General features: G+C 35.6%; 1 protein-coding gene across 1 annotated transcript; it reads left to right on the top strand.

Moving 5' to 3' along the window:
- Positions 1-4,366: 4,366 nt before the first annotated feature.
- LOC103430548 (uncharacterized) lies at positions 4,367-9,054 on the top strand. The gene is made up of 7 exons (XM_070815752.1): positions 4,367-4,678; positions 7,044-7,302; positions 7,550-7,790; positions 8,004-8,096; positions 8,211-8,306; positions 8,399-8,479; positions 8,576-9,054. The coding sequence occupies exons 3-6, from the start codon at positions 7,725-7,727 to the stop codon at positions 8,447-8,449; spliced, it is 306 nt and encodes a 101-aa protein (XP_070671853.1). The 5' UTR covers positions 4,367-4,678; positions 7,044-7,302; positions 7,550-7,724; the 3' UTR covers positions 8,450-8,479; positions 8,576-9,054.
- Positions 9,055-10,404: the final 1,350 nt, after the last annotated feature.

The following is a 10,404-nucleotide window of genomic DNA, read 5'->3' as shown; positions in this document are numbered from 1 at the left end:
AAAAGTATTAATTTAAATTCATACGAACACCATGAAATTCGTTGTCTATAGGGATATTGTGTGTGATTAGCGATTGGTGGAGAATGATTTAGAAGGTATTTTCTTTGTTTTATTTTTAAAGAATATAAAATTATTTAAATTATGTTGTTATGTTTATATTATGTTGTGAAATTATATTTATATTATGTTGTTAAATTTGTACATGATGTACAAATATGTGTTGTTGTGTACTGAGTTAATTGTAATTAACTTCGTACTTGTGTTTTTTTTTAGTAAAACATAGTTTCCTGTTTGAGGATTAGTTGGATTTCGCACATGGTTGTCAAAGCATGACTGCGGTCCAATTGATTCTTGAATTGTCCCATTATTTGGACAGTTTGGGAGTACACAGTTATGGCGCGTAGTTTATGGTTGAAGGATTAGGTTTTGGTTGTAGGGATTTCAGTGTCATCTTTGTACGTTCTTTAGGTGGCACATAGGTATTTCATATCTACATCTTCCAACTGAAGAACTGTACCGAGATGCTGCTGAAATTCCTTCACATCGAAATCTAATCTGATGTAGCCGTAAATTATGTGGCATAATTTTACATTCTCGAATGGGATAGGGCCCTTACCAGAGGCATAAGGTGACAATATCATTTGTATGAAGTTGTTATTATTGTATTATTATTGTGGTTGCAGGAATTATGGATAGAAGGTGGATACAAAACCTGAATAGATGCGCAGATGAAAACTTGGATGGAATCAAGGATTTTATTGACTTTGCACATACACACAACCCAGGTGCAACTAGAATCTGGTGTCCTTGTAGGAGGTGTAACAACACATTAAGGGACACAAATGAAAATGTTTGATTTCATTTAGTAATGAATGGAATGGTTGAGACTTATAATCCTTGGAACCATCATGGGGAACAATTAGACAATGCTTCGTCCTCAAATGCCACAAGAGTGGGCAATGTTGAGCCTAATGTGGATCCTAATGAACAAGTCATGGATATTATAAATGATGCTTTTCCATTTGCATCGACAAACACCAATTAGGAAGGGGAAGATGATGTGCCTATACCAATGGATAGTGCAGAGTTTGAACAATATGAAAAACTATTAAAAAATGCCAACCAAGAGTTATACCCAGGGTGCGACAGCCTTTCGATTCTCATAGCCATTGTGGAACTAATGCATGGAAAAATAAAGTATCGTATGTCGAACTAGTGTTTTTGGAGGTTTTCAAGAGAATGCTTCCAAAGGACAATAGTTTGCCGAAAGATCATAGACATATGCAAAAGGTGTTGAATGATCTAGGATTGGGTTATGAAAAAATTCACACTTGTAAAAACAATTATATTTAATTATACAAAGAGAATAAAGCATTGGATAAATGCCCTATATACAATGAGTCGAGGTTTAAAATGACATCTCAAAATAAAACGACTAAAATCCCACAAAAAGTCATGTGTTATCTGCCTTTGAAACCTAGGTTGTAGCAATTGTATATGTTGACGCATACTGCCACTGACATGAGATGGCATAAGGAAAAACGGGTAGATGACGATATGTTGAGGCATCCTGCAGATGAGGAGGCATGGAAAGAGTTTGATCAAACATTCCCCGAGTTTGATGCTGATTCCCAGAATGTTAGATTGGGACTTGCCACTGATGGATTCAATCCGTTCGGGGTTCTAAACCAACACCATAGCACTTGATCGATTTTCGTATTTCCATATAATTTGCAACCTTGGAAATGCATGAAAAAGGAATACATGACGATGACTCTTTTGATAACTGAAGATCCTAGTAGGTCAATCGATGTTTACTTAAGGCCGTTGATTGATGAGCTAAAGGATTTATGGACAAACAGTGTGCGTACGTACGATAAGTGTATTGAGAAGATGTTCACTTTACCGGCAGCAATTATATGGCCTATGAACGATTTTTCCACATATGCAATGGTTTCTAGGTGGATCACTAGGGGTTATATGGCATGCTCTGTATGCAAGGATGATGTAACATCTTGTTGGCACATCGGAAAATTTTGTTCCTTTGGTCATCGAAGATGGTTTCCATAGGACCACGAGTGGTAGGAAAATGATAAAGAGTTCGAAGGGAAAACAGAGCATTGCCTCAGACCTAGAAAATAATGGTGATCTAATTTTGGAACAGCTTAATCGTTTGAATTTTGCTCCATTCAGGAAAACAGTGAGTAAGACTAAACCTTCTACACATATGAACTGGACGCACAAGTCTATGTTTTTTTAGCTCCCATATTGGTCAAAACTAAAATTGAGACACAACCACGACATTATGCATGTTGAGAAAATTGTATTTGACACATTGGTGGGCACTATTCTAGATATCGAGGGCAAGACAAAGGACACGATCAAAGCTCTTCTTGATTTGGAAAGAATGGGAATACAGAGGGGTTTATGGATGAATAGGGACAGTGATAAACCTAGAAAGGATCTTCATTTTTTTTCCATGAAACCAAATGACAAAAAAGAGTTATTAAAATTTTTATCCTCTGTAAAGTTTCCCGATGGGTATGCTTCTAATATCGCTTGTTGCGTGAATGTTGACAGGGGTAACTTTGTTGGACTTAAGAGTCATAACTGCCATGTGGTTATGCAACGCCTACTTCTTGTGGGTATTCGACACTTATTGCCAGAAGATGTAGTGTTGTTGTCCAAATTTTTTCCCAACTGACGGCAATAACGTTGCTAAAAACAGACGTTAATCAGTTGCGCCATGACATTGTCCAAGTCCTATGAAAGTTTGAGATGATATTTCCTTCAGCTTTCTTCATAAGGATGATCCACGTAATGGTTCACTTGCCAGAAGAGGCATTGCTTGCTGGTCCTGTCAACTATCGTTAGATGTATCTAATAGAAAAGTATATAATACGCATCATTTGTTTATTCATCATTAACTGACGCTTACTAATTTGTATCGTATTGTTTTATTTTGGCAGGCTTCTCGGGGAGTTAAAAAAAGTGTACGCAATAGGGCGAAGCTCGAAGGATCCATTATAGAGGCTTGGGTTCAATATGAGTCGCTAACATTTTGTGGAATGTATTTAAAAGATGTGGAGACGACTTTCAATCATCCTCAGCGCCATAATGATGAGGGTGTGAGAAAGGAGAAACTTTCTGTTTTTGCCCAATGCGCATAACCCTTTGGAGATCTTGTACGAGGCGAGTCATTTTCCAAAAATGACATAGAGGTAGCACATTGGTTCGTACTGAACAATTGTGACAAGACAATGGCATACCTAGATGAGCATGAAGAGATGATGAAGTGAAAACATCCATCACATTTGTATGCCAAGAAACACCGTGAATTGTTTCCACAGTGGTTTCTCGAATATGTAAGTTATAAGTGTTTTGTATTTCACATATATATTGTAGTATTTAATTTTCTCAAACTAATAGGTGTATGTTTTTGTATAATGTTAGGTGAATAAATTGAAAGCATCGAAATCCGCCACTTACAGTGAAGAGTTATATAACTTGGAGTTCGGACCGATTCGCACTGATTTGTTCTCGGGTTACCATGTTAACGGTGTCAAGTTTTTGGGGGCTGCACGAGATGACAAGTTGTGTATGCAAAATAGTGGTGTCCATGTCCCAAGTGGAGGTGAAAGTAAGGACATTGATTGCTATGGCAAACTAACAAGTGTCGTGCAATTTCTTTACAAAGACCGATGCCTAGTGATCATGTTTAAGTGTCGATGGTTTGATACAAACCCAAATAGGCAGGGAAGTGTTAAAATCAACCGTGGCTTACTATCGATGAACACTAACAGTACTTGGTACGATGACAACCCTTACATTTTGGCAAACATGGCAAAACAGATTGTGTATCTAGATGACCCTAAAGCCGGAAGAGGTTGGAAAGTTGTTCAGAAGATGGATAAGAGGAATATGTATGCTAAACCAGAACAAGACCCTACTGACGACGACGTTGACAACGTCACTGACCAACGTTTAGAATCTTCAATAGAAAATGATGCGGAAACACTTCGAGATACAAATCTTATCCAAGAACCGTTTTAGATACAAGCAGTGGCTTCAATCGAAATACTGATTCAGTCAATTACAATTGACCTCGGTAATCTTCCGCGATATGATGTTGCAGTGGGCCCGAACGACGACGGTGACATACCTAAGGAAGATAGTGAAAGTCATTATAGTTCGGATGATGAATAATGCAATTTATTTGTGACTTGCTTTGTAAAACATATTAAATGATTTTTTTTGTAATTTATTTATCTTATGTTATAAATAAATTGTTTTTATTTGAATAAATTTAAATTAAAAGAAAATTGATCCAGGGAAATTAAATTTTCAGCTCATTGCACGACAAATACATTCATGTTCGTCGTGCAATGAGCTGAAAATTTGACTTTCTGGGCGGGCACCAAAATAATTTCATGAAAATTTGAAATTTTGCGCGATGAATATCGCGCAAGATCCTCGAGATTTAACTGAAATCGCAAACACTTTCCCCTCAGCTCTTCCTCTCTGTAAACTCTCTCCCTACGACAGCCCTCTCTCTCACTAAATCTCTGTCACCCTCCCTCTCGGCCTCTCACCTTCTTGCCCTCTCGCCCCCTTGCACTCTCTCTTCTTGTTCCGACATCCCTCTCTTTTCCTCCTCAGACAACCCTCTCTCTTTGAGGTAACTTTAGGATTATTTCATGCTTTGATAATTGCTTTATAATTAGGGTTCTAATCTTCTTTGATTTTTATAATTAATTGCTTTCTGGTTGCTCGAAATCTAATGCTCTAAATGAGGGTTTAATCTGCTTTGATAATTGCTTTGATTTTTATAATTGATTTTTATACACATAATATGTCGAGTGAAAATTCTAAATTAGGGTATTAATACAAATTCATTGCTTGTTAGTAGTTTGCAAATTCTTGGATAGCTTCTGTAAGTCCCGTAGAATTTACATTTTATTGATTTAAAAACTTGTAATTCTTTGTTTGTTTTTCATTTTGTAATACTTGATCATATATGGATGAAAGAGGAAACACTGGTGGATGTTGAATTCGAGAATGCGTGTGAAAAATGTCGATTCCTTTTACCATCCAGTGCCATTGATATGCTTTGACAAATATAGCTGGATGTTCCAAGTGTGTACGTTCCTTCAGTTTCTAAATTTGCATGTTCCTTAGACAATATGATTGATTTGTCCTGTGAATTGCTGTTGGTATTTGTCCTGTGAATTGTTGTTGGTTCTTATATAAATGGTAGTCCCATTTGACATGATATGCATTGCAGCAAGAGACTAGAAATGATACTCCTTGGTCCTATAGGGAACTGTGACAATAGATTAATCTAACGGTTCAAGGTTTCATACTGTGACATAGATTAGTTAATATTAGCTGCTAGCTGTTAGTTATGGGTAGTCTGTGGGCTTTTACATAGGGCAGAAAGAGAATAGTGAGCTACATATAATCCAGAATCGTACAACTGTTTCATGGAATAAGTAACGGTGGTAGCGTCTTTCTTAGACTGCAGCTATTTAACAAGTTTTGTATTCTTCTTCTTCCTCTTCTTCCTCCTATGAACACAGAACATATATCTTTATGTATTCTTCTTCTTATTCCTAGGCTACACCAACACATGACTTTTGGTCCCCAAAGGCCCAGGGCCTATCCACTACTTAAAGGGAGTGCATGAATAATCTCAATCCTACTATTTGCTAGCTACCTTCCTAGCTTCATCCAACTGATAGAAAAGAAGTGCATGATGACTTTCCGTAGTTTTAGAAGTTACTGGTTGTTATTAAGTTATGTTCCAGGTGGGAAAACCTTGTTCAGTGTGTTTGTTAAGACCTGTGTGAAAATGGAAACTAATAGAAAATCATTTAGGCTTTCAATTACATTGCAAGGTACTTAAGAATGGGTCTTTTCCCGAACCCAACGAACCCCCAAACCTCTGAAATTATCAAGTAGATTCTTTCCTTTTAGTGCGGTCAGTCTTCCAATCTAATTCTATTCTTCAATAATGATGGTAATAAGATCCTCCATACATAGTTATAAAGCAATTATGTTTATATACAAATTGATGCGTATTATTGGTATACATTTTGATATAACCAAATTCTCCTTTTTATTCATTTAGTTATTTGTTTGTTGAGTTGTTCTTGTTATAACTTCTTAGTCACTGATCAAAAGCATAGACTTGTATAGTTGTATGTAGATGTTTTGATTGGTATGTTTTCTTTGTACTTTTGAATATTGATAGCAATTTTACTTGTTCAAATACCACCCAGTTGTTGGTAGTGATATTGCTCATTCCACACCTTGGGTCTAACTCTGCACATTAAAGAGTTAGGTTTTTACCTTATTTGTTAACTGTTAGACGGGGTATACTCTACTTCCACCGAATGCTTCTCAATTGGTTTCATCATTTAAGTTCTTCCATCTGCTTTTTTTATAATGCCTTTTCTCTTGTTCTATAGTTGTAATATATACAGCTGAATCAGGGTCTATTTGTTAATGTTTTCTCAGTGTTTTGCCTTTTAAATTTTTAATATAGGTCAGATATGCGTTCGGTGCATTAAGTTTGTAAAACATGGGAAACGTATTCTGTAAAATGATCTCAACTTTTGTTCTTCAAGTTAGTAAACAACCTTTCAACTGGAATAAACGTTTCAGTCTTCTTCAGAGGCTCTGTTCTTGGTCCTCACTTTTCATGTTTATATGACCTTTTTAGAAAGTGTGATATCAACTACCAAAAGCTGATATAAGCTTGCAAATAAATGCTTCTTCCACTAAGTTGTTTAGGCATCAGTGTTTTGCTACACGACGGAGAGGGTAGTACTACAAATTTAGTTATGAAAATAAACTCTTGAAATAAAAAACCCTTGTTCTTGTAAATAGTGTAGAGAAGACGTTACCTTAAATAATGATCTAATTAGCCTTTGTTTGCCGTTTCAGTTACAAAATATGTGTGTGTGTATTATGGATCATTATGTGGGGCACAACATATATATGCATTGAATTTTTTTTCTCTAATTGTGCAAATGTCGCAGCTTATTAGAAGCCGTAAAGCAATGACGACTACACCCCGTTCGATTCCCCAGCCTCCTACTTCAGCTGCAACTGCTCCAGCAGACATGGACCTCAAGCCGATTAATCAGGTTCATCCGATTGGTCCTCGAGTCTCCTAGGCGCCCGCATCATCAGCCTCTCCAGCGGCGCTACCTATTAGCGCCAGGCGTGGTCACCGCCACCCTTGTACGCCTGACATGACATCGGCATCCACTACTGATGCATTGGGGTCACAACAAAGTAAAGTTAAATAACTCCCTTTATTTCCTTGTGAATTTAGTTATTCATATATTAAGTTCAATCAAAATTGTTACATACTGCAATTGTGTGTTTGGTCCAAATTTGGCTTATTCAACTATTGTGATTGTTGTTGGATATCATATATTATTCATCACAATGTCCAGGGTTTAGGAAATGTTATAACTTTAGGGGAGGTTTTGCCAAAATTTCAGTGTAATTTGTAGTCTTTGTTTGATTTTTTTTTTAGCAAAGAAAAATACCCGCGGACCTTGTCGCTAGTTAAAGACTGCGAAGGTCACCCGGGTGTGACCAATGAACGTATCACGATTAGATACAACGATAGGCATTGGGTTGTACCAACGGTGGAGCAGCATAGCGCATTGGCCCACGACATTGGTCACATCATTCGGACCTATTGCCCTATGCGATGGAAGTCTTGGAAGGCGATGCCAGACGAGGTGAAGACGAAGGTGCGCGATTGTTTGTTGGTAAGTATCTTGACTTTTTATTGCTTTTCCTTTAAAGTTTATATATTTATATTAATTAATGTATGTAATTAATATGTTACATTGCAAACGAACTACAATTTCAATGACATCAACAACAATATGTTGGCGTAAGTCAACAGGCTTTTCGTTGAACGGTACAAGCAGTGGAAAAGCGACCTACACCAATATTTTTAGACATTTGATGATCTGCAGGTCGCTCTTGAGGAGGGTTGCCCGAAGGAGTTTAAGGACCGGGAAGAAAATTGGGTGTGGCTCTGTAGTGATTTTCAGGAGCCTAACTATGTGGTACTTTTTTTTTATTAAGTCTAGAAGTATTATACGTTTCTTACTAATGTTTATTTATTTTTTTGTATTTCATTTACATTACAATTGATACGTTCATTTTGTGTGTAACAAAAGAAGGCGAAAGCCAACAAGATCAATCCGGAGAAGAAGACTCTTCTCCACCATTCGGGTTCGAGGCCCTTCTCATATAGGATGGAGACGTGGCGGCAGGTAATACTAAAGCTTTTCATATTCAATTTTTAATATGTCAATAATATTAATTTCTTTTCGTACTAACATTTTTCTTATCTTGTTCTATTCAGAGGGGTTCAAAATTCCCGGATGCCGATGTCTTTGCAGACGTTTATGTTTGACACGGGGATGAGTTGGCCGAGTCCCTTCATGTAAGTATTCTTCAGTTGTAATTACTATCTTACGCATTCAAGTATCATGGTTATTATTTCAATGTTATTATTAATATTTCATGTTATATTACATAGGCGACGATGATGAAGAAGAGGCAGTTAGTTCTTCAGAAGGAGGTAGGGGACGTATGGTGGGGGGATAGGGAATGCTCGGCAAGAGGAACCTAAAGCCTTTTCATTCTCTTAGTCAAAGGGCGAGGTGACAACTTTGACAGCAGAGGTGGTCAGCCTTAGGACTGAGCTCGCCTCGTATAAGAGCCAAATGTCACTGATCGTAAAGGCCCTCAGTGAGTCCGACATTCATCTCCCGGATATTCGTACCCCGTCGACATCCGAGCCCTTCCAACCCAAGCATGCCTAGAACTCCGCCCCTTCAACCTTTGAGCTTGTCCTCAACCTTGAGACCTTCTTGCCCCAAGCTTTCCAGCCGCCTATGAATGACGACCCCATAGATTATTCCACCTTCTTTTCTTAGTTTTTTACTCCCATACTTTTAAACTTTTTCCTTGTACATACATTTTATTTTTATTTTAAATAAATTATTTTTCTCTTCATTACATTTTTTTAATTGCAATTTAATTTTAGGGATAGTTTGGATACAGTCCCTAGTCCCTAACACTTTTTTACTAAAACCTTAATGGTATTCAAAGTTTGATCAAAATTCCTTGACTTTGTACACTTCATTATATTACTATTAATATTTATAGTTTTATAGTTTTGACATTAATTGTTTGATATATTATGAGATTTATAATCCTATAAATTTAAAATCCCTCATTATAATACTATTAGAAACAGCTACAATAAAAAAATTCAAACATTTTAATTGAATAAATGGATAAAAACTATGTAACAATAAGAAATAATAAATGGCAAAAGAATGTATCCATAGTGTTAAAAAAAATTGGTACATTTTACAAAAAAAAATTGGTACATTTCACATATAACAAAGTGGTACATTAATAAATAAGAATAGGTACATTATAAATAAATTAGGGTAAAAATAAAAGATTAAAAAATTATGAGTACAAATGAAATTTTAAAAAATATGGGCACAAAAAGAAATTAGTACATGGGTACAAATTAAAACTAAAATGAAAATATTACAAATTTGAAAAAAAAAGGTTGCAAATTAAAAGTGGGTGCAAACAAAAACTATAAATATATGATACAAAGTTTAGCCGTAAAACATAAATATATCATATGTAATCTATCATTGATTAATTATATAATGTTACGTGACGATAAACAAATAGGCACAAATACAAATAAAACTTTAAAAAATATGGGCACAAAAAGAAATTAATATATGGGTACAAATTAAAACTGAAAAGAAAATTGGTACACATTAAAAAAAGATTTGCAAATTAAAAATGGGTACAAACTAAAAATAAAAATATATGATAAAAAAATGTAGCCATAAATATAAATATACTAATTGTAACATTTTTAACACTAAAGGAATATATTTAAAAACACAAAATATTTTATTATTAAAATAATTAATGGTGGGCTTTTTTTATTAGCATCCCCACATAATGTTGAATACACCTCATATTAAAATTCAATATTAAATGACTTATATATCTAATATGCAATGACAATTTTAACCTCATGCAAAGTTAAATAAAAAATCTAAATACACCCCAAATCACAACTTTAACATGTATATCTTACAATTCTTTTTCTTCAACTTTCAAAACCAATCTTATCCTCTATTGTAAAACAAACCTAAATCAATGGAACTACAAACACGTTAATCACAACTTTAAAGCCCAGGGATATTCATCAATGGCCTCCTAATTTTCATTCACCGTACCACTACAACTTCATCTCCATATGAAATCAACAAATCTGCCTTTGTTATGATGATTTTGACAGAGGGGACTCAGAACTTGAGGATT

The sequence above is a fragment of the Malus domestica genome, chromosome 16 (assembly GCF_042453785.1).
Source record: "Malus domestica chromosome 16, GDT2T_hap1".
Classification (NCBI taxonomy): Eukaryota; Viridiplantae; Streptophyta; class Magnoliopsida; order Rosales; family Rosaceae; genus Malus; species Malus domestica.
Note: the sequence above shows the minus strand (reverse complement) of the source record. Positions and strands in the feature narration are given on the sequence as shown.

Excerpts from the sequence above, each read along its gene's own strand:
- LOC103430548 (XM_070815752.1), top strand. The coding sequence starts at position 7,725 with ATGCGATGGAAGTCTTGGAAGGCGATGCCAGACGAGGTGAAGACGAAG. Across the intron at positions 7,791-8,003 it reads AGGTGCGCGATTGTTTGTTG|GTCGCTCTTGAGGAGGGTTG; the intron begins GTAAGTATCTTG and ends GATGATCTGCAG. Across the intron at positions 8,097-8,210 it reads TTCAGGAGCCTAACTATGTG|AAGGCGAAAGCCAACAAGAT; the intron begins GTACTTTTTTTT and ends GTGTAACAAAAG.